This window comes from Nakaseomyces bracarensis (genome assembly GCF_045282275.1).
Source record: "Nakaseomyces bracarensis strain CBM3 chromosome Unknown Scaff13_0, whole genome shotgun sequence".
Classification (NCBI taxonomy): domain Eukaryota; kingdom Fungi; phylum Ascomycota; class Saccharomycetes; order Saccharomycetales; family Saccharomycetaceae; genus Nakaseomyces; species Nakaseomyces bracarensis.
Window position 1 is genome coordinate 683,128 of NW_027263959.1, and position 22,520 is coordinate 705,647.

General features: G+C 36.2%; 14 protein-coding genes across 14 annotated transcripts; 9 read left to right on the forward strand and 5 right to left on the reverse strand.

Moving 5' to 3' along the window:
* Window positions 1–73: 73 nt before the first annotated feature.
* On the reverse strand, window positions 74–2,026 carry DBP6 (putative ATP-dependent RNA helicase DBP6; the record flags this gene model as incomplete). Its single annotated transcript, XM_071054492.1, has 1 exon — window positions 74–2,026. One exon carries the CDS (start codon window positions 2,024–2,026, stop codon window positions 74–76), a length of 1,953 nt encoding a protein of 650 aa, XP_070909185.1.
* A 368-nt stretch (window positions 2,027–2,394) lies between these two features.
* Window positions 2,395–2,670, forward strand: RSM19 (mitochondrial 37S ribosomal protein uS19m; the record flags this gene model as incomplete). Its single annotated transcript, XM_071054493.1, has 1 exon — window positions 2,395–2,670. The coding sequence occupies one exon, from the start codon at window positions 2,395–2,397 to the stop codon at window positions 2,668–2,670; it is 276 nt and encodes a 91-aa protein (XP_070909186.1).
* A 402-nt stretch (window positions 2,671–3,072) lies between these two features.
* MRPS12 (mitochondrial 37S ribosomal protein uS12m) lies at window positions 3,073–3,561 on the forward strand (the record flags this gene model as incomplete). The annotated part of the gene is made up of 1 exon (XM_071054494.1): window positions 3,073–3,561. One exon carries the CDS (start codon window positions 3,073–3,075, stop codon window positions 3,559–3,561), a length of 489 nt encoding a protein of 162 aa, XP_070909187.1.
* A 650-nt stretch (window positions 3,562–4,211) lies between these two features.
* ARC35 (Arc35p) lies at window positions 4,212–5,183 on the forward strand (the record flags this gene model as incomplete). Its single annotated transcript, XM_071054495.1, has 1 exon — window positions 4,212–5,183. One exon carries the CDS (start codon window positions 4,212–4,214, stop codon window positions 5,181–5,183), a length of 972 nt encoding a protein of 323 aa, XP_070909188.1.
* A 538-nt stretch (window positions 5,184–5,721) lies between these two features.
* VOA1 (Voa1p) lies at window positions 5,722–6,450 on the forward strand (the record flags this gene model as incomplete). Its single annotated transcript, XM_071054496.1, has 1 exon — window positions 5,722–6,450. The coding sequence occupies one exon, from the start codon at window positions 5,722–5,724 to the stop codon at window positions 6,448–6,450; it is 729 nt and encodes a 242-aa protein (XP_070909189.1).
* Window positions 6,451–6,708: 258 nt separating this feature from the next.
* On the reverse strand, window positions 6,709–6,954 carry VMA21 (Vma21p; the record flags this gene model as incomplete). The annotated part of the gene is made up of 1 exon (XM_071054497.1): window positions 6,709–6,954. One exon carries the CDS (start codon window positions 6,952–6,954, stop codon window positions 6,709–6,711), a length of 246 nt encoding a protein of 81 aa, XP_070909190.1.
* A 272-nt stretch (window positions 6,955–7,226) lies between these two features.
* On the forward strand, window positions 7,227–8,018 carry SRB5 (Srb5p; the record flags this gene model as incomplete). Its single annotated transcript, XM_071054498.1, has 1 exon — window positions 7,227–8,018. The coding sequence occupies one exon, from the start codon at window positions 7,227–7,229 to the stop codon at window positions 8,016–8,018; it is 792 nt and encodes a 263-aa protein (XP_070909191.1).
* A 225-nt stretch (window positions 8,019–8,243) lies between these two features.
* On the reverse strand, window positions 8,244–10,037 carry NOP7 (mRNA-binding ribosome synthesis protein NOP7; the record flags this gene model as incomplete). Its single annotated transcript, XM_071054499.1, has 1 exon — window positions 8,244–10,037. The coding sequence occupies one exon, from the start codon at window positions 10,035–10,037 to the stop codon at window positions 8,244–8,246; it is 1,794 nt and encodes a 597-aa protein (XP_070909192.1).
* Window positions 10,038–11,055: 1,018 nt separating this feature from the next.
* Window positions 11,056–12,309, forward strand: TEF4 (translation elongation factor EF1B gamma; the record flags this gene model as incomplete). The annotated part of the gene is made up of 1 exon (XM_071054500.1): window positions 11,056–12,309. One exon carries the CDS (start codon window positions 11,056–11,058, stop codon window positions 12,307–12,309), a length of 1,254 nt encoding a protein of 417 aa, XP_070909193.1.
* A 681-nt stretch (window positions 12,310–12,990) lies between these two features.
* Window positions 12,991–14,163, forward strand: VMA5 (H(+)-transporting V1 sector ATPase subunit C; the record flags this gene model as incomplete). The annotated part of the gene is made up of 1 exon (XM_071054501.1): window positions 12,991–14,163. One exon carries the CDS (start codon window positions 12,991–12,993, stop codon window positions 14,161–14,163), a length of 1,173 nt encoding a protein of 390 aa, XP_070909194.1.
* A 629-nt stretch (window positions 14,164–14,792) lies between these two features.
* On the forward strand, window positions 14,793–16,859 carry SMY1 (Smy1p; the record flags this gene model as incomplete). Its single annotated transcript, XM_071054502.1, has 1 exon — window positions 14,793–16,859. The coding sequence occupies one exon, from the start codon at window positions 14,793–14,795 to the stop codon at window positions 16,857–16,859; it is 2,067 nt and encodes a 688-aa protein (XP_070909195.1).
* A 512-nt stretch (window positions 16,860–17,371) lies between these two features.
* PSG1 (Psg1p) lies at window positions 17,372–18,541 on the forward strand (the record flags this gene model as incomplete). The annotated part of the gene is made up of 1 exon (XM_071054503.1): window positions 17,372–18,541. The coding sequence occupies one exon, from the start codon at window positions 17,372–17,374 to the stop codon at window positions 18,539–18,541; it is 1,170 nt and encodes a 389-aa protein (XP_070909196.1).
* A 146-nt stretch (window positions 18,542–18,687) lies between these two features.
* AAN1 (Aan1p) lies at window positions 18,688–20,079 on the reverse strand (the record flags this gene model as incomplete). The annotated part of the gene is made up of 1 exon (XM_071054504.1): window positions 18,688–20,079. One exon carries the CDS (start codon window positions 20,077–20,079, stop codon window positions 18,688–18,690), a length of 1,392 nt encoding a protein of 463 aa, XP_070909197.1.
* A 582-nt stretch (window positions 20,080–20,661) lies between these two features.
* MUD2 (Mud2p) lies at window positions 20,662–22,209 on the reverse strand (the record flags this gene model as incomplete). Its single annotated transcript, XM_071054505.1, has 1 exon — window positions 20,662–22,209. The coding sequence occupies one exon, from the start codon at window positions 22,207–22,209 to the stop codon at window positions 20,662–20,664; it is 1,548 nt and encodes a 515-aa protein (XP_070909198.1).
* Between the last annotated feature and the right edge of the window lie 311 nt (window positions 22,210–22,520).

Below are 22,520 nucleotides of genomic sequence, written 5' to 3' on the forward strand. Positions count from 1 at the left end.
TTAAATCAAGTCATCGATGCAATTGGGAAATATATAAAATGCAAAACATATTCATACTAAGTATTTATGAAGTTTACGACTGTTTTAGAGTCTGTAATAACTCGTTGTAGCGAGCTATTTCGTCTTGTTCAAGTGATGTAAATATATCCTTCTTATCTTCTGGGCTGGCATCAGTAGACAATGTTGGTTGATCAGCATATTTATCATTCAATGATAGTGGTTGACAGCCATTAACATCTCTACTAATATCATCATTGATATTTCTTTCCCAGAAAACCCTTTCACCTTTACCAACTAAAAAGTTGAATGCATTACCCTTTTGATTGGCTCTCGCAGTTCTACCACATCTATGAACATACTGTTGAGAAGACATGGGTACATCATAGTTAACAACATCTGATATACTATCTATATCAATACCTCTAGACATGACATCAGTGGTAATTAGCACTTCAACACTAGAAGCGCTGGAGCTCTGTGAGAATTCATTTACCAACTTCCTTGTCTCTGCCTTTGTATTGTTAGAGTTAATAGAGTTTACTACAACAGAACATTTGGCCATACCACCATGAGTTAATGCCTGTAGTAGAATCTGTAGTTTTAAAGAAGATTCGTTGGAACGTACGAATACTAAAACTTTGCCCGATTTGATGTAATCGAATAAACGTAATAGGTAAAGAGGTTTGTATAAACTTTTTGCAGTAGGGATACTGATTTGATTTTCTTGTAGTGTTGGTGGTAAATTGTATAACTTGATGGAATCAGTGGCAAATAGAGTTGGATTGTGAAGTTGTAGATCGTTTAGTTTTTCAGTATTGGTCGTTAAAGTGGCACTGAAGACCATTTTTATCACATTGCCAGGCATTCGGTCTAGCTTATCTGATTTTAATTTGTTCATAAGTTCAGGTACCCAATTCTGGAACGATTGATTTAAAAGTCTGTCAGCTTCATCAAGAACTAGATATTTAAGGTTCTTCAACGAAACTGAACCAGCCAAAAGGTGATCTACAAGACGACCAGGAGTAGTAATGAAAATATCAGGTTCGGTTTTCAGTATTTTTTGTTGCTCTTCTTTTAATGAATTCTCCAGCTTAGATACACTTACCACTATACTTGTACCTTCAGATAACTGTGAGATAGTTTGGTAGACTTGATTAATCAACAGTTTAGTTGGGACTATTATTAACACACGCAACTTGTTGACAACTCTCTTTGAAAGCGTTTGAATGATAGGTATGGAATAAGCTAATGTCTTACCAGAACCAGTAGAGGCATTAACCAAAATATCCCCAATGCGTCTAGTGAAGTTCTTTTTGGAAGATTGCATGGCAAAGTTAATGGTCTCGAGATAGGTATCCAGTAGTACTGTCTGGATTGGAAATGTGTCCTTCGAGAAATATTTTTCAATATTTTGCAATAATCTAGGAGTGAGCTGTTCCGAATAATCATTGAATGTTTTGATCATGCTACTGTCATAATGTATTCTCCTGGTATCTCTAAATGCAGTGGACTTGAGCTCACTGCTAACTTGTGCTCTCAGTTTCTGATCTCTGACAAAAGCTGGTTGTGGAATTTGCTCCAGATTATGTGCCTCTCCTGTCTCCACTATACTATCTTCCTCATCAATACCTGTTCCTATTTTGTCCTGGATTGACAGTGTCTTCTTAAACCTTGATAATACAGAATTATGTTTATCATCCGTTTCAATTGGCCCATCTAGCATTATGAAGTCGGTATTGTTATTTGAGTTTGATTCTGAATCTAGGTCTGAGTCTGAGTCTGAGTCTGAGTCTGAGTCTGATCCCAAATCTAAAGCCATGTCATCGCTATCACTCGAATCATTTTCCTGAGAAGCATCTTCCTGTGAACTCCCGTCTTCTTTCGCTACTTCCTCCTTGTCATTGTCATCAAAACCTTCCTCTTCTTCTAATTGATCAACAGAAACAGATGTCCTTCTTTTTTGTGGAACTACTACAGGTTTTGCCACTTCCTGTACTTTAGTAGGATCAAACCTAGCAGCAAACATTAGAAGTTGTTGTTATGTTTTTGGTTTTTGGTTTTTGGGCTTATTCAATAGTATATTTTACTATTTTAATCCGTGTATCGATAACCAGAAACCTTGTACAGTAAAACTAGTTTTAATTAGTATGGTAGCTCATCGCATAAAAAATTTCAATATGTTCCAAACTTGAAATTTTTCAAAATATTTTTTTTTTCAACGGTCAATACAAGGAAAACCCGTAAAAGGGCCTGAACACAAGTAAACTCCCTTTTCAATGACAAGAGTAACACCAAGTTAGCTAAACATTAAGCTATATTTAGGTGATTAAAAGCTAGTTTATAGCATAGTATAAAAGGAGCACTAATTTCATTAAGAGCAAGGGAGGGTAAAAAATGCATCCAACCGTGAGAATATTGGCACGTTCAGCTTGGAAGGGACCCAATATTGTCCCACTACCGATTAAAGAGGCCATGAGTAAAGGTGTGCCTATTAGAACTAATGCACGGGCTGCTACTATACTGCCACAATTCGTGGGACTTAAGTTTGAAATACACAATGGGAAGGATTACGTACCCATAGAGATATCGGAAGATATGATCGGTAAGAAACTAGGAGAGTTCGCTCCAACCCGTAAGAGGTTTAGTTACACGCAAACCAAGAATAAATGAACTTTTATCAAACAATATAATGTTATGTTTATCTTTTTGTCAAAATTGATGCGCTCTTTTCTTGCTTTTTGAGCAGGATGTTTTAATACCTTGAACTGAGTTTTCAAAGTTTTGCCAACTATCTATTCCTTTATATAAGCAATATTGTAAATACGCATGTAAATAACCCTCTTTGAGGAGGATATGAAATATATAATCCACTATCTTAAATTTCATTTACCTTTGCTCGCTAGCAACGAGTTCTTCCCTTTCACAACAATCAAAGCTTAAAGAGGAAGAGAGAGACAGGCAGACAGACAATAGAGAGAGCATAGTGAAGCTTTTTAGATCATAGAAGAAAAGAGAAAAGATATTGCAAACACAATATATAGTTGAGAAAGGGCAGAACACCGGTTGTGGATAATGTTTGGTATATTGAGTAGGAGGCCGTTGGTCTCTGTGATGAGACCGCTAAGTTTGATGAGAAGTTCCATTGTTCCTAGTTCCAAGTTTTCTACGAGTTCACCTATACTGGCCACTTTGAATCAGATTAAACGTGGTGCAGGCCCACCAAAGAAGAAGAGGGTTACGATGGCTCCGGACCTGGACAGGTGTCCGATCAGGAAAGGTGTTGTTCTCAGAGTAATGGTTTTGAAACCCAAGAAGCCTAACTCTGCGCAACGTAAGGCATGTAGAGTAAGACTCACGAACGGTAATGTAGTGTCGGCTTATATTCCAGGTGAGGGACACGATGCACAAGAGCACAGTGTGGTGTATGTTAGGGGTGGTCGTTGTCAGGACTTACCTGGTGTGAAATACCATGTAGTCCGTGGTGCAGGCGACTTAAGTGGCGTTGTCAATAGAATCACGTCGAGGTCTAAATATGGTGTAAAGAAACCGACAAAGGAATGAATATAATAAACAAATCTCTCCCATTTTGAAAAAAAATGAAACTGCAATACAAAAATAATAATACTTAAGAAGAATACTGGGTGAATGCGAACAGAAAAACAAAAAAACATAACTAATATATTCTCTTCACCATCTCCAATCTTTATATCCATGTAAATAAATCAACTATCACATATAATATCAGTGATTATACAATTATATTATATTAGTATAATAAATTAACTCATGACATCCATTGTCTAGGCTAATTATCTCGAGTTCTAAACAGCCTGCGAACATCCATATGAAAGGAATACTATATCAAATAAAACTTATATTAAAGTATGTTGTGATATTGTTGAACACCATTTATATAATATAACTTTTGTTACTGACCATATACAACATCATTCTATACGCTTATACATTTTTCTAAAGGCTTGCAGGAGAAAGCGAAACGAGATTGTGAGAAGATGGCATAGGGGGGCCAGTTCAATAGGGAAGATCTACTTATGTGAAATTGATTAAATGGGCTATTGAAGGGAAGACGGTGTGCTTATATTCATCAATTCTCTATCTAACTTCTATTTGTGTTTTCCTTGTTGGACAATTGTAGAAGAAAACCCAACAGGTAACAATTGGCGTATAAAAATAATAAAAGGGGACAGAAGATGTTGCATTTAAAACCTGATAATCTACTAGTTCAGAAGACTTTATTTGAGGCTGTTGATGCCAATAAGAATGGTTCCCCATTGACTTTGGACAGAATTATCTCAGACTTTGATTATACCACTTTCCATATATCCAACAGTCAAGAGAGTAAGTCGGTGTTGTTATTGAGTATCAGAACCAAGGCATGGCAGAGTATAGCACAAGGTGGACAATTGTTGCCCTTTTTGCAAGAGAAGTATGCTAAAAGCTCGGGTGTTAGTGTTTCTGGGTCTGTTGAGCCAGGTTATGACTATACTTTATCTGTTGATCTAGGCTCCCTGGACGCCGAAGCGATCAAAAGATGTTCTCTACTGAAGACTTTGATTCTAAGTTATCCATTCCATCTTGCATTCGAGGAATTCCACCAATTGAACAGCCAGCCTATAGCCGATGGTGCCGTTATTGACTCCCAAAACGTTCATGTTATCAAGTACAGAGATGAAGAAAATATATTTGTCAAGGCATCTAGCGACCGTGTCACTGTTATCTTTGAGACTATTTTCCAAGACGAGACAGATAAGATTCTCGGCAAAGTTTTCTTGCAGGAATTCGCCGATGCTAGAAAGAGAAACCGTGGTATTCAGTCGGCACCTCAGGTTCTATTCTCCCATGAGCCACCTCTAGAGATCCAATCTGTTGCACAGCCTTCTCAACATCATGACAAACAGGACAGCAGAAGATTCATCACATTCGTGCTGTTCCCTCGTCACTTCCAAACAGATGAACTACAATTCACCTCGGTTTCGCAACTGACGTTGTTCAGAAACTACTTCCATTATCACATTAAATGTTCTAAGGCCTACATGCACTCCAGAATGAGATACAGAGTTGACTCTTTCGTGAAGGTCTTGAACAGAGCTAAGGTTGATGAAGAAGAGGAAAACGAGGACTCAAACAGAAGAACCATCACAGGTAGAAAGATGGTCTATTAAATAAAAATTAGTCATAGAGTTTGATTTTATGTAAGAACATATATGAAAGAGAAAAAATAAATAATCATGAAACAACCGAAGACCAAGAAGAATATCAAATGATAATGTAATAATTATCGTAATGTACTCCATATGATTAATAACTTTTAATTTTAAATTGTATAAATGTTATATTAAATCCATATGATATATAACATTATACGACGTACTGTTATTATTCTCTTCCCTTTTTTTTATTGGGCTCAATGCAAAGAAGGGAAATGCTATAAGCGCAGATACAAGGGCTTTTCGATATATTGAATATTTACTTACTTTGCATTGAATTAAAAATATATCATTGAAGTATATTTCGAATATTTTTCTGTCTCATTTTAGAGAGTGTTGATTTGTAAAGAAAAAGTTAAAGGGTGTTGTTTTATTTTGTTTCTACTTGATTGCAATTTGGTAGTGGAAGGAGTGAATAACCTAGGTTTTATAAAGAAAATTTAATTATATTTAATAGTCAATCTCAACTGGTATTAACAAATAACAAAACAAAATGGTATCATTATATGTGCTTATTTGCTGTATATTGAACATTGTATCTGCACTTTACGTTTTTCCAAGTGATAGAAAGATTTCCAAAGCAGATTACACAAATATACTCGAAGGTAAAGCTGACTATCCAACACTAATTTTTGATTTTAGTGATTATACTAAAGCAGATTTGGCTTCTGGAAACATTGGAGGTCTTATAGAACAAAGTCAATACTTGCCGCAATTAGATGGTATTCATAGTACAAAATCCTCACTAAAGTTTGTTGAAGACATTGAACAAGAAGGTGATTACCGTCTTAAAGTGCTCGCCTTCAAGCCTATGAAAGAAACTACGGACGTCATCACCTTACAAAAATTTGTAACCTTTGTACACAACACGTTATATGCAAAATATAACGTGAAGCCAACAATGATAATGATCCGCTCTCCAGAGGGAACTAATGCCAAGATGAATAATATTGTGGAAAATATTGAAGAAAGCGTCGAAGAACTGTTAGATGACCTTGGAGTTTTAGAATATCTAGAGGACCATGATGGTGACATTGATAATGGCGATGACAAGAAGCACAGCGAAGAGCACCGTATTTGGACTGAAGGTTTACTGATGTGTCTAATTGTGTCTTTCATTTTGTTGGGAATACTACTTGTTGCTCTATCATGGCTATCTAGTTTAACGATTAGTTACGGTGCGCTAGAGAAACAAACAGCTCCATCCAAAAAGACCAACTGAAGTGCAACATATAATACATATTTTTTTTCGTATGTACAGAAGTAACAAAGGATGTATAATATTGTAAAGGGTAAAACTTGAGATCAACTCTTCTATGAATTATTTTTGTTTATATAGAAACATAATTTATAAATTCAACTGTTAGGTAATTATGGTACAACATTTTCTTAGCTTTTTGTTTGGTTTGTTTTAATATCTTCAAGAATACAAAAGATCGTATTTTGGTATAGGTTATATAGATAGGAATGTCTGCCAATATCATTTCTCCTTCTTTGATATTGTCTTTTCTTTCTCCAGGTCATAACTAGAAGTATCTTCCGTGAAAGCGGCAATAATGTACCCAATTAGGACTAGGTTTGCAACAATGGCAGCCAGACCACCACTGATGATAGTATTGTCAGTGAATGCTTGAACTATGAAGAACATCGATAGCGGACAGATCACCATGGCCGCGGTGAAGAACACTAGCTTCTTAATTACAGATTTGGGTACGTCAACAGCCATTTTATGAATAATCGGTTCGGTCTGATGATTCAGCTTGAACTATTGTTATCTATATAGATCTCCCTTGCATTAAATAATAGAGTCCCCCACCAGTCATGATATTTTTTTTTTAAACGTTAGTAATTTTTCCTTTCCCTAGTATAAGTAAATTTGGAAAAAAAAATAACGTTAAATTTAATTAAAACGATAAATATTAGTAGTTAGTATCTTTGAATGCGTCAAGGCCGTGGAAGGTATAGCATTAAAACGAACTAGACGTACACTAAAGTAATATGGTGCAGCAATTGAGTTTGATGGCCTCCATTGGGGATGATGATTTTGAGTTATTTAAGACCTCTATGACGATATTAACCGGGTCACCAGCAGTGGTTTTTGCAGATATTACAACCGTTTGGAAGCCTGATCCCAGGTATAATATTGATAATGTGAACTCAAAGAATGAATTAGTTGAGCCTACGAGGTTAAAGACTTCTACAAACCTGCCTTTGGAGATGATAGTTCCAGATGAGAAGTATAAGAAGAATGGAGTAAGCTGTGAACCAATATTTGAGAAATTGAAGGATGGTGAACCTCCAATAGACGCTAGCGATATCTATAAGCTGGTAGAAGAACCAGAAAACAAGACTGTGAGCTGGACTTTAACTACAGCAGATATACCCGCGGCCGGTAATAACAGGAAGGTAACAATGCAGGCCATACAAGAATCTACCATATTACAACAGTCTGGCAAGGAACCAGCACTCAAAAGTTTTATGCAGCAACTAGGATATGCTATGGATTATATATATATCACTGTAGGTGTAAGATTTACTCACCGTCATGATCTTTTCATACATTGTCAAAAAGTGTGGGATATAAGGCAGAGCAGGATAAAAGAAGTTACCAAAGGCGGGTTCCTTGTCAATGCTTTTGTTAATGTAAGGAGAGCGACAGATATTGAACGTCTGAACCACGCTGAGACAAGCCTTCTTGCTCTACAAAAAGATGTTTCAGGTTACGTGGAATTTAGTGTACCGGATAGAAAATCAATGGATTTAAGGATGCATAACATGCCAAAAATATAACACTTAGATTACCATATATGACAAAAGAATGTTTGTTGTCTTTTCTTTCTGAGATAGAGTTTAAAATAGAGAATTGTCAATATATTTATCGATACTAGATAGGCGAGTTTATTAATGTACAAATATTGTTAAGGGTTTTTAAATAGAAAAGCATTTTTTTTATAACCAAAGTGAATGAAATGAAAACAGCAACTGATGGTAGTTGCTATGCTGATTTTATTGTACTTATTTTTTGTCCAATTTTTGTAGAGCAGCCTTCTTCTTTGCTAGCTCCTTCTTCTTTTTCTTCAGGTTGTCGATCTTCTCCTCCTTCTTTTCATTGGAGTACTTCATCTTCTTGTATAACTTACGTTGTTTGTTACTCATCATAATCATCTTTAGTCTCTTTTCCTCTTCCTCCTCGTCTAGCTTTCTCTTGTTCTTGGATTTTTTGTTGCTCTCTTCAAGACCAGCATCCTTGGCCTTTGAATATGTGATACCCTTGGCTTCCAATTCTAGTTGCTTTTGTGCTTCAAGTTCCTCAGCATCTTCTTCATCATCCTCATTCACAAGAGCAATAGGTTTCTCAGCTTCTTCTTCTTCAGCATCAGATTCACTGTCGGATTCAGATTCAGAGGAACTGTCCTCTTCATCGTCTTCGGCAGTTGGATCGTAACCGGTGGCATCACCCCATGGACTTAGATGTGGTGGTAAAGTTTCACCTGGTAGATATAAGTTAGCAGGAAGTAATTCACCCTTATTTATACAGTCAAAGACCCATTGTGGTTGAATATACGTTCTACCGGCTACCTTATTTTTAAGGGTTGGTCTATCGACAATTTGGTGAGTTACAGAAGACAAATCGAATTCCAACTTGGAGTCCAATTGATCCATAGCAGCTTCACTGATGATTTTACCACCACAAGACAGAATTAAGAATTCAAGAGCCTCGATTGGTACTTCTCTACCGACGTAGAATACAAAATTCTCGAAAAGACTAGCCACAGGAGAGTCAAATTTACTTGGTTGTGCCAAGACATCACCCTTAATCTTGTTCTTATCCTCGAATTCATCTAATTCGACATCTTCGACATTTTCTGGTGCTTCTTCATCTTCTTCATCCTTATTATCACCAGTGTCAGCCTTTAGAGCTGATTCCAAAGTCTTGGAGTCAATGGTTTGAGCCTCCTTGTCGTTAGTTTCAGATGGGATACCAGCCTGGAGTATATTTTTCTCATCCTGACTCTCTAAGATGTAAGAGTTGATACCACTAATAATCTTATCTTGTTCGACGTCCAACTTTGGTGGGTATACTAAACCACTATCGGTGTACAACTTGAAAAGAACGAAATGCAGCAAGGTAGAATAGAACTCCAAAAATGTCATCATAATTCTGAAATCAATGTCGCTTGGGATGTTCTCTGGGAACTTGTAAGGAATAATCCATCTGACCTCTTCACCCTTCACGGTTGCTTGGTAGTAAATACCCTTGATAGATACAAATACCTTACGGACCAAACGTTCCTTTGCAACATAGGCCAACCATTGGTTACAGATGACTTGGGCGTCTCTGACAACTCTAGAAGAAATCTGGTTGGTGGATGGCAGGTTAGCAAACAAGAATAACATGTTTAAAGCGTCATCAATGTCTCTGACAGCGTCTGGGAAACTTGGATAACGTTCCTTAATGATGTGATCCAGTTTGTACGTATCTCTGTTTTCCTCCAACTTCTTGGCAGAGGAGACTTCACCTCTACCTAGAGCTCTGGTCAACTTTCTAGCGAATGTCTTATGTTCTCTGAACTTAGCAAGCACTGGTTCATGCATCAAGTACTGGATATCCTTGGCATAGTAGAACGTGGTAGGGGCAGTAGAACCCTTGTTAGCCTTCTTTTTGTTCTTTGGCTCTCTTGGATAGATACCCTTGAAGATACATAGTCTTCTGAAATCAGCCAAGGACACTTGCAATTTACGTACTGCTTGAGACCTGGTAATAAAATTTCTAGCGTTACCACTGGTATTCTTCTTCTTGATTCTCATATTGGTTTATGTTATGTTTATCTGTTATTGCTTTATGAATCGATATATAAATACTAATAAAGATAAAAGAACTATGAATTGTTATGAGCAAGTACTCTACAGTTAAACCACAGGGCATTAACCATATGCGATGGGCATCGCATCGCATCGCATCGCTAAAAAAAATTTTTGGAAATTTTTCAGTAATGCAATACGGTAGATCATGTGATTTATGTATTGAAGTAACATATCACGAAATGAATATGTTTAAAGCAAGTAGTAGTTAAGGAACTTTCTTCTCTCCATTTATCAAAGCTAAAGACACTGTTTGTTTCTTATCAAGACATAGTCAAGAAAACTTATGTTTTGAATCAGATGTTTAATGTCAAGTGATAATATAACCAGGTGATTAGTTATAAATAAGTATATATTGTTAAGATAATAGATAAAAAAAATTTTATATATTCACCCTTATGGTGTTTTATTGTTATTGTGTAATATGAGAAACCGGAACGGATGAAAATACCTATAAGAAAACATTTATAAGGCCAGATTTACCTCCAATTCATTATTAGTAGTATGGGGACCCTATTTTTTATGGGTGTTTGTAGTTTGTAACTGACAATCGAAATATATAGAGGGAAAAAACAGCCAGATGTAGATGAAGGTAGATATACAGACAATATGATGTAGCCAGTTTAATTCATCCAACAATAAAAATTAAAAAAAAGAAATGAGGAAAAAAAAATTTTCTTCTCTTTGTTAATCCAAAGCATTGAAGTGTTATTATTTTTTTTTCTTTCGTCATCTGTGTTGAAATTTTTTTCTAACTTTGTTCAATTCCTATCATCTTCCCCATCACATCATCTCATTCTTCAACTCCTATCAATTAGTATATTTCTTATTATTTATTTATGAATAAAATACTTTATATATAGTTCTTGATTTATTTATTTCAATTTCTTTTTAATTTTTGGGATTTCTTTCATAGTAGAGAGAAAAAACCAGGACCAAGACCAAATATATATATATATCTACAATGTCTGAAGGTAAGCTTTTTATCACTTTCTCTGGTGGGAACATGTCCCCAAGACCATTCCCAGCTAAGGCTCTTATCAACCATTTCAAGTTGCCATTTGAAATTGTTGAAGGTACTGAAGAATTGTACAAGGAATTCCCAAGAAAGAGAATCCCAGCTTTGTTGCTAAAGGATGGTACTCACTTGACTGAAACCCTTGCTATCTCTTCTTACTTGGCCAGCATCATTCCAGATGAGAAGGTCAGAAACTCTCTAATTGGTGAAACAGCCCTTGAGAAGTCCCAAATTTTGTCTTACTTGTCTATGACCACCATGGACTTGTTCAACCACTCTGGTGCTACTTTCTTGACTTTGGTTTTGAAGAAGATGCCATACTTCAAGCCAGCTGTCGACTACCACATCAGCACCATCAAGGAGGTCGCCAGCATCTTCGAAGAAAGATTGACCCACTACACTTACTTGGTCGGTGAGAGAGTCACTTTGGCTGATGTCCACGCTTACTACATGTGGATCATTGCTTTCGCTTTGATCTTCGGTCCAGACTTTGCTAAGTCTCACCCAGCCTTGACCAGATGGTACAAGACCATGGGCGACCACCCAATTGTCAAGGCTGCTCCATCTCCATTCCCACCATTCGCTGAGAAGGCCTTGGATTTGGCTCCAAAGAAGGAACCAAAGAAGAAGGAAGAAAAGAAGGAACAACCAAAGAAGGCTGAAAAGAAGGCCGAGAAGCCAGCTGAAGCTGCTCCACAACAGGAGAAGAAGCCAAAGCACCCATTGGAAGCTCTTGGTAGATCTACCTTCGTTCTAGACGAATGGAAGAGAAAGTACTCTAACGAAGACACCAGACCAGTTGCCCTACCATGGTTCTGGGAAAACTACAACCCAGAGGAATACTCTTTGTGGAAGGTTGAATACAAGTACAACGATGAATTGACTATGACCTTCATGTCTAACAACTTGGTCGGTGGTTTCTTCAACAGATTGTCCGCTTCCACCAAGTACATGTTCGGTTCTTTGGTTGTCTACGGTGAAAACAACAACAACGGTATCATCGGTGCCGTTATGCTAAGAGGCCAAGACCACGTTCCAGCCTTCGACGTCGCTCCAGACTGGGAATCCTACTCTTACTCCAAGTTGGACCCAACCAAGGAAGAAGACAAGGAATTCGTCAACAACATGTGGGCCTGGGACAAGCCAGTTGTTATCAACGGTGAATCCAAGGAAATCGCTGACGGTAAGGTCTTGAAATAAGCTTGAAAAAAAATATCTTCATAAGAAATATTTCTTTTATTTGCTCTCTCACTCTTTATACTTTTTACTTTGTCTTTATTCTATTCAATAGTTTATAATTGATGATAGGACATGATTTAATGTCACAATATTAATATTTTTTTTTTATGTATTATGCCATTGAAAACATAAAGTCTTTTCACATTAGTAAGATAAATACTAATCATCTTACTAAAGATTACCAACAGTTAAAATAACTAACGGGAATTAAAATTCTATACTAACTAATTAAATCAATTGATATAATAGTAATAATATCTGGATTATTATTGATATTTGTATTAAAATCAGTGTTGTTCAGTTACCCGGATGTATTGAGTAAAAAGGGAACGGGGATGTGAAATAGAGAGAGAATGAGCTATACAGTAGACAGGACTGTTTAATGCATGCATCAATCAAAACAGCAATTGACTTCAGGATAAACTTAGATTAGTAATTACTCAACGAGCTGTTTTCCTTCTTTGTTTATCGATAACATAGGATTAAACACAATCTTTGCTGAATATTATTTGGTGAAATAACCAGTCTGTATTTTAATTACTACACCCCCATTTGCTTTTGGTAAATTCTTCTTTGAACAGATAAACGGTAAAGGGTAACATTAATTCTAGATAAAAAATAAAAAGAGGCAGATACCTAAAAATGGCAACCTCATTGTATACCGCAAATGACTTCTTCTTGGTCTCTCTTCCAGGTAACGCTAAACCCAGCAATGGTGATTCCAGTGTGGATGGCTATCTGAAGAACTCATTAATTGGCGGGAGAACTTTCGTATCCGAGTTCAAGATTCCGGAATTTAAGATTGGGTCGCTGGATAACTTGCTGTTGGAATCAGAGGAGCTTGGCAAGATAGACAACCAAATAGGGTCTTCAGTCTCTAAGATAGTAGAGATCTTGACCGGCATGAAGGAGGCCTCTACCAATGACTACAAGACTATTCCTATTAATAACATGCCCATCCCTGAATACCTCGAAAATTTTGAATGGCAGACAAGGAAGTTTAAGCTAGACAAATCGATTAAGGAACTTATGACTTCCTTGTCTGAGGAGGCTAGTCAATTGGATTTAGATGTTAGAGCGACATTCACTAATTACAATAATGCCAAATCGAATCTGGCAGCAGCAGAGCGTAAGAAGACTGGTGATCTTTCCATCAGATCTTTACATGATATAGTTAAACCCGAAGATTTCATACTGAATTCCGAGTATCTAACAACGGTATTAATTGCTGTTCCAAAGAATCTGAAGAACGACTTTGAACATTGCTACGAATCATTGAGCAAGAATGTTGTGCCAGGATCAGCAGGTATTATTGCACAGGATGACGATTACCTATTGTACAATGTTCACTTATTTAAAAGAAATGTACAGGAATTCACTACTGCTGCAAGAGAAAAGAAATTCATCCCAAGAGAGTTTAACTATTCTGAAGAACTAATAGAGCAATTGAAAAGAGAACATGATTCTGCAGCAAGTCAAGAACAATCTCTCCGTGTACAACTTGTAAGGCTTGCAAAGACCGCTTTTGTCGATGTCTTCGTTATATGGTTCCACATAAAGGCACTCCGTGTATATGTGGAGTCCGTACTACGTTACGGTCTTCCACCACATTTCACAATTAGAATTATCGCAGTGCCACCAAAGAATGTGACTAAATGTAAGCAGGAACTAATAGAGACTTTCGGGTTCTTAGGAGGAAATGCTTTTGCTAAGGACAATAAAGGTAAGATAAAACAAGACCAATCTATGGGTCAGTACGCTAACTTAGTAGACACAGACTATGAACCTTTCGTCTTCTATCATATCAAACTATAAGCTATACCATTGTACGTAGGAAAAAGATCTTATATAAATTAAAACAAGTAATATAGTCCTTATTTTTTTTTTCCCATATAATAGCTGCATGCGACGCCATCAACGTTAGCAGTTCACATCTTATAACTCTCAAATATTAACATCTATAATGGCCTTGAATATCATTTAAGGGTATTATTCACTAACCAGTTTATTTTAACAAAGTTAATAATGCCAACAATGAACATCATTGAAGAATATTAAGGTGCTGGTTATGTTGGCCTCTTGCCCCCAAATTTTTTATTATTTCTGCGGAGTTTTCTGAGCCGCGGGGCAAGGATTGACGTTTTCGGTGGGAAACCTCTTTAACTTCCCAAGAGGGACTTTGGGACATTTGGCATTAAATAATTTTAGATCCAAATTACTGAGGATGGAGAGGTTTATGTCATATATATAAGAAGAGTATCTTTATTTAGATTAGCAAAGCATCATTTACTATAGTATAATAGACTTGTTTAAGTTTTCGGTTGGTAAGCTGAGAAATAAGGGATATTAAGAGAGATTATATAAGTGGTATTTTCGAAAAGAAGAGTATTGACAAAATTTATAAAACTCTATAACAAAAAGGATAGTTTCTATTCTAGTTCATAATGGTTATGCATTGGAGTTTATCTGCTAAGGAGAAAGAGCTACCGTCCGACTTAATATCGCTCATTTCTGAGCCAATTGAACCGTTTAAAGTGGAAACGATAGTTCGGTTAGCTACGGAGAACAAAGAGAAACGTGAGGCTGCAGAGAAACAATATTCAAATCCTGAAGGTGATAAAAGTGGTGATGAAAGTAGTGGAAAACCAGTAAGACATTTCTCTTTGCAACAAGGAAATACTGTAATTCATTATCCAATAACAAACTTTGCTGATGAGAGCTCATTTAAATTTAGTAAAGTATTGGATATCGGGGTGCCCAATTATAATCTTTATGAGTTATTTAGTGAATCAACTCTGAAAGATCTATTTGATGGTTATAACAATTCAATTGTTAGTTATGGAGAGTCGTTTAGTGGTAAATCTTATACGATATTTGGAAATGAGGAGTTTGATGGGCTAGCGACACTGTTCTTCACTGATATACTACAGAGAAAAAGAGAGGTGGAGGCTGGTAATAATGGAAACATTACTATGAGTTTACAAGTATCTGTCCTTGAAGTCATGATGGAGAAAGTATATGATTTGCTGGTGCCTATTCAAGATCGTAAGCCTATGAAGAGCCATCATGAAACCAAGAAATTTTACCAATATTTCCATGAGGCAACTAACGAATATGTTAGTAGTATGAAAGAGTTTGATAGACTGATAAAACAGGCTCAAGAACACAGAGATATTTCTTGCCAAAAGATGGACAGTAAAAGATCGATTTCAAACGTTATTATACGAGTTGACCTCGAACAGCTGGATAGAAAAAAGGAAACAGTAACACATTCAACCCTTACATTAGTTGATCTCTGTGGGTCTAATAAGTTTGATAAGGACATTGACTCAAAATTCGGAGTTGAAAATGTGAAGAAACTTAATCTGTCAATATCCAATATTGAGACAGTTGTAAATACTATAATTGGAAACCAAGCTATAAATAAAATATACACTGAGAATGGTGTAACACCTAGCACAACAATAGCCACACAGCGAGTACCGTATAAGGAATCACAACTAACAGGAATACTTCAAGATGTATTTGGTGGAAACTGCCGTACTAGGGTAATTTTAAACTGCTTCGAAGATAAAGTACACCATGATGAAACTATAACAACATTAAGATTTGGGTCTTTGCTTCAAGAGATGGTTAATTTTGTGAAAGTAGATAAATCTGGACTGAATTCCAAAAAGAAACTAGATGTTATAGTTGATGATATGAAGGTTAGAGAGGACAACTATTTAACAAAGATTCAATTGCTAGAGAAAGAAGTTAGCAGGCTGAACAAACTGAAAGATGAAACCAGGGACACAGCTGTTTTAGAAGAAAAACTGAGCGAGAAAGAGGATGAAAATAAGAAGCTGCGAGAACAACTCGAAACTTTAACCCAGCTATACAACAATAGTGATCCTAAGGAAGCCGAGGATAATAAGAAGATAATTCAAACACTGATGGAAAAGTGTGAGGCTGTAGCAGAACTACAATTGAAATTGGAGGGACAACTTCATGAGAATTCAATAATGAAGGCGGATAACGACATTCAAAGTGTTAAGATTGAGACGCTTGAGACGATGAATACCAAATTATTAGATCAACTACAGACTCAAGAGAGCTCCAGTCAGGACGTATTGAAGAGCAATGCGATCTTGAAAAAGGAAATCGAAACACTAGCTAAAGTTACAGAAACCCAAAAGGGTAAGATAAAATCCTTAGAGTCCAGAATAAGAGATTCATCTGCGATGAGTTCGGTAGAAAGCTCTCCGAGAAAGGGTTCGATGAGCTCTTCTTCAATGAATACCATGCTACCAATAGAAGAGACCGAGAGCCAAACAAAATCATGGGGGTTCTCAAACCCTTCTACAAAGGGCTCCTCTTTCTGGGGAACAAGAAAGGTATCCTCAAGTAGTGTGAACACTATAACCTCACAGGACTCTGTACATTTAAAGCCATTGAAAAAGGGCTTCAACTTGAAATCAATCAAGGTTGTAAATGGACAGGAAACTCCTCAGGCTGAATCCTCTCCTTAAGAACTGCTTGGTAATAAATAAAAATATAAAAGATGAATAGATATATTAATAATACGTAATATAAGTAATACTAATTTTAATAACATACAAACAATACGCTCAAGATGTTAGTTAATAATATGTCACATGACCTCCACCTCTGAGAAAAATAAACTGGGCGATGCCCAAAAAGCTGACAAAACCGGGAAAAAAAAGAAACAATGTGAAAGTAGGCGAAATTTGGAAGAAAACCCAAATAAATAACGAAAATTCGCTCAAAACACTTGATTAGTATAGCTTGTTGAGGATGAAGAGAGACCTTACAGATTAATATTTATAGTGATCCTTTACTGATTGACAATTGAACTTTTGCTAAGGTTAAGGTATTGTTTTTTTTTGTTTTCTTCCTATCGTCCATTCTTTTGAAGATAAGATCAAAAAAATAACTGGAATAACATTATCAACATCGCAAATCAAAAAAAAAAAAAATAAAGTAACATAAGTGAAGGCTCATAAATATATTAAAAGTTAAAATGCAGACCTATGTTAAGGCATTGTTATCATTACTGCTACTGCAAACGCAGGTGAGCGCATGGAGACCTGTTATTTTTCCAAAGGAAAAGGAGACTACATCTGAAGAACCAAGACCGTGGGTTAGAACTGTCTACTCTACCAAAGTTGAGATTGTGACACCCACAGTAATCGGTGGCGTTACATTTTCTGGTAAGCCAGAGGCCACACCAAATCCGTTGAAACCTTGGGTTTCTCTACAGAAGGATGGTAGACCAAAGACTATCAAGCCCGAGATCAAGAACGGTCATACCAAGAAGGGACATCCTGACTATTCAACTTACTTCAAAACTGCCAGCATACGTACGTATTCTTACGAGGAGCTTAAGGCCCATAACATGGATCCTAATGATGTATATGAAGAAGAAATTTGGATGGATGAGGATGACACCTATGTCGCTTTGAACCCTGTTATTAGATGTACACCGAACAGATACGTTAATAAGAAACATGATATATTGGAAGGACCTTTCTGTACTCCAAGAGAAAACTCTAGATTTAAGGTTGGTACTACTTACTTTGTCACCTGGTTTACCAAGTTTTTTGAAGAACCAACCACTGGTAAAGTGGCTGATAAAGTCCGTTTACACATCTCTTACGTTAAGCAGAAGGCTAAGGAGAAGGGTTATATCCATAGACGTGATTTGCCCGCTACCTTTTACTCCTCTGAATGGATGGATAACATTGATGGTATTCATGCTCTTGAACCTGAAGACGATTGGTTACAAGGTGCATATGAACGTAGAGTTGTTATTTCTGTGCAACCAGATTACATTCCTGATGATGAGTTTAACCCTCTGGAATATGGTGTTCTCTTGGATATTATCAAAGGTACTAAAGTCGTCAAGAAGACCAAAGAAGAATTGAAACTAGAAGATGCAGGTATTAGTGATGAAACATGGTACTATGTTGCTTTGACTATTCCTTCTCTGGTTGTAGTTGCCCTGGTAGGTATGTACTTCTTTTTGCATTTGAACAGAGGTAATAGAGACTTCTCTGATATCACCAACAGAGAAATGAAGAAGAAGCACCGTGTCCTTGGGAAAGTTTCTGATCTACAAAAATTCAAGAAATTTAAGAACCACAAGTACGATGAATTACCATCATTCAAAAAATCTAGTAAACAAAGTTAAAACTAATGTTATATATATAATGCCTTTCTAATTTAGATGTATGATAGACAATAATAAGAATTTTAGTATGTAGCAATAATAATAGATAATATAATACCCTTATTGTTGATTTGAATAAATGGTGAACATTTCTAAACAGGTGACCTTTAAATCCATTTCTGGCGCGCTGCAACCTCACAAATCTTTTCCAAAGTAATCACTCTAGGGTCTGGTTTAAAACTTTGTCTATTACCTTGGCTAGTACCTTCTGGATCTGATATATATCGATCTTCATATTCATCATCTTCCTCATCCTCGTGGCTGTTAACTTCTTCGATATAATAAAAGAAAGGTTCTAGAACTAGCATTATCTTCCAAAAATCATTGGAACCACAATTATCAAATAGAATATCGACGAGGTTAGGAAGGTATTCTAGCTCGATATATTCCTCAGCACAACAAACAAACTCATCTAATTCGTAATCTTGTTCATCTGCAGAGAGTGTCGAATACATTTCTGATAACAACGTTAATTCTTTACTGATAGTTTTTGGTATATCTTGTCGAGCCTGCCATAACAATTTTTGGGCCCTTTGTAGTCTCTCCTGAGCTACAATATTATCAGCTTTATTCAAGTTTACGTTCTGTAGGCTGGCGCTAAGCTCCACAATCTCGTCAGACGCTTCTTTTTCAGTCTTTGCACTTCCTTCGGGAATTTCATTTTCCAGATCCTCAATTCCATTGGATTTAGGTAGAAAACCATTTCTTTCACTCTTTTCCATTAATTCATTGTATTCATTATAAAGAGAAATAATCTTCATCATTGGTTTGTATAGCTGTTGGCATACCTTCATTTCTGAGTGAGGCACAATAACTTTTTCCAGGTAATAGTTTATCAGACCTTCCATAAAATTGGCCCAAATTGAAGAAAAAACATAGTTCTCATCATATGTTGTTTCAGAGAACTCTTGGTTGATATTTTGTTGCATAATGTACTCGGTCAAAGTGGGCAATAGTTTGACTTTAGTGTTCACTTCACCTTTTTTCTTCCCAGAGCTACTATCTGGACCGCTACTCTTTTGTTCTGTCTTTAGTTGTATATCTTTATCTTCATCCTGGAGTCCTTGATCCTTCTTGCGTTCCTCCTTTACAGTTTCATTTTCATCTTGATTCTTATCCTTATCAGTTTCATTCTTGTCAAACCAATATTCAGGACCACCTCTTTCGGAGAGTGTTACTAATAGCATAAATAGCTTCACTTTCACCCAGGGAGTCAACTCTTCCACATATTTATCATTAATTTTACTTACATCCTCGTTAATCTTCCTGTGAATACATTTAATAAATTTTTTAATATAATGGGACTTTCTCAAACCATATTTGAAGTTAAGATATTCAATAGATGTAATAGTGTCATACACTGTACCAGGAACAGCCATCTGTTTCACAAAATTGAATCTAGGCCTTCTTCTTCTTCTAACTCTACGCGGCCTTCTTTCACTGGAAGCTTCAAGCGGATCAGTGGCTTCCATATGTGGTTCTGCTATTGTTGTGCTCATATTTGTATAGAAATTCCTATTCGTTTTATTCTCCCTTCTGTTGATCCTATTGTCAGGGCCAATTCTGTTCTTTTTTTGATAATCAAATAAATCTTGCTCTGTTTCCTGAATTTTGTGTTTTCTATAGAAATAAAGGTCAAAAAAAATACACAGTTAATCTTTTTTTTCCTGATTTTACGAAAAAAAATTAGTTAAGTTATCTTAATTATTCCGACCTAGCTGTTCCTTTAAAATTTTCCTTAAAGAATATTAGTATAAACCTTGGATCCTATAAAAGGTCAAATCAGTAAAAGTGTTCCTTTCATTGGATTTTTTTCCCACTGTTGAAGATTCGGGTTTTTTGCCATTTTGCCTCTTTTTTCGCATAAAGAGCTTAACTATGTAAAAGAAAAAGCTCTAATATTAAATTTAATTATTGACCTCACCTTATTAAATCAGATTTGAATTTAAATCCTTTAGTAGTGTTCTTCTACCAAAGAGATACTGGTTAACGGTTTTGAATATTTATAAAAATATATATATTATTACTTTATGTATATATGGGTGGGAAAGCTAGAGAGAAAAAAAAAAACAGATCAAATCTTATTCGAATGTAAGTCCCGGTAGATTTATGTCTGCATGGGATGCGTAAGCACAAAGAATTGTCCTGCCATAAAAGTCGTAGCCTGCTAGCTGCTGCATTGTTGCCGTGGCATCCTCAACAGTATTAAAAGTTATAAAGACATTTCCGGCTAACTCTTTAACATGATCCACACTTATTCTGTAGTCAATGCTTGGAGTTACAATTTGGATTGACTGTGCCTCAACTTTTAATAGACTTTTCAAGGATTCTTTCAGTTCGTTTATGTGGAGTTTCTCTTTTAAATCCATCGGATCAATACAATTTAACAGAAGTAAAATGTTAGAAGGATGTCTAACTTGTCTTGAAGCTAAGGAAGTGAAGTTCTGGAAATGAAGGTATTCCAAATTTTGGAACATATACTTCCCATCATTAACCTTAATAATCTCAGAATTTGGGCCATCTGATTTCCAATTGATGGGTGTGTTATTGAATGAACGCTTCAGGAGTATGATAATGGTATTTGTGAAAAGTTGTTCAGACTCAGCAGACTCTTTGTAAAAAAGAGGTTCAAAGAGGTCACATTGATCTAGTCGGATACTTTTAATATTCTGGATTATCTCTTCTCTAGATTTACCTGTAATATTAGTATTTCTCAGTACCACTAAGTCCTGATTAGAGTACTTCTGTATCAAGCTATTATTTTTGACATAATTTTGCGGTCTTGACCAAGTCAAAATTTCAGTAACTCCGGATTTAGCAGTAATGAACTGCTGAAGAGCCAGAATCTTTGTAGCATGCTCGATTTCTGAGGTTATTATGTTGAAAGTAGCCACTTTACTCTCTTCAGTATAGTCAGGGTCATATAAAATAGGCTGTTGTGAAATATCCCCTTGAGCATTTTGAAATAAGTTTTCAATCACTTGTTTAATCTTATCACGAGCAGCAAATGCCACCTTATGACTTTGTGCATCTACCATTCTTACAATTATGTGACTGGCGGACTTACTTTTTGTTATAAGAAGAAAGGCTGGATCCCTATAATTTATATCGAAGGATCTCTTCTGATTCTGCTGCGGTTTCTGCACCTGATATCTATTATTTTGATTTCTATTGGCATTGCTATAGTTATTGCTTCCATTCTCAAACCGTGGAGCTTGGGCATTCGAGTACTGTCTGCTATTTTTTTGGTAGTAAGCTTCACGGCTCAAATTATTATTGTATTGAGCAGTTTTATTGTACCTGCTATTCTCAGGTTGATATTGCCGATTACTATGCTCTGGTTGGACTTGTCTATCACCACGTTCATGCTGATAAGGCCTGTTTCCGTCTTGTTTATAAGGCCTATGTGGGTATGTTTTAGTGTCCTGGTTGTACCGTCTTTCATTTCTCTGTGGTTGAACATTCTGTCTTTGCCCATCCCTGGGCCTCTGTCCCTCATTTTGTCTTCTATCCGATTGAGGCCTCTGTTCCTGATCAGCTCTCTGTTCAGTTTTCTGCACCGGCACCTTCCCAGTCATCGATTGTATAATCTTTGACCGCAAATCTTCTAACGTATTTTCATCAGACATCTCTTTCTCAGTTGTTGTTTTATTTTGTTGTATGGATTTTTATTACTTTATTTCTTCCCAACCTTTATTTAGAAAAATAAGTAGAAGAATCAACCAAATACCCGCTGTCACTTTGTATCTGGAACACAATTATCAATAGCAGAATATTTATTAAATGTGAATATTTTTTTTTTTCTTGTTACAATTGTGTCTTCACAAGGTAAAAAATTTTTCCGGATAATTTACGAATAGAAGCAGAGAAAAATTCAGAGAATTTCAATAATCTTCTACGATGGAATCTACGAGGTCTCACAGAATCCCCTGCAGTAAAT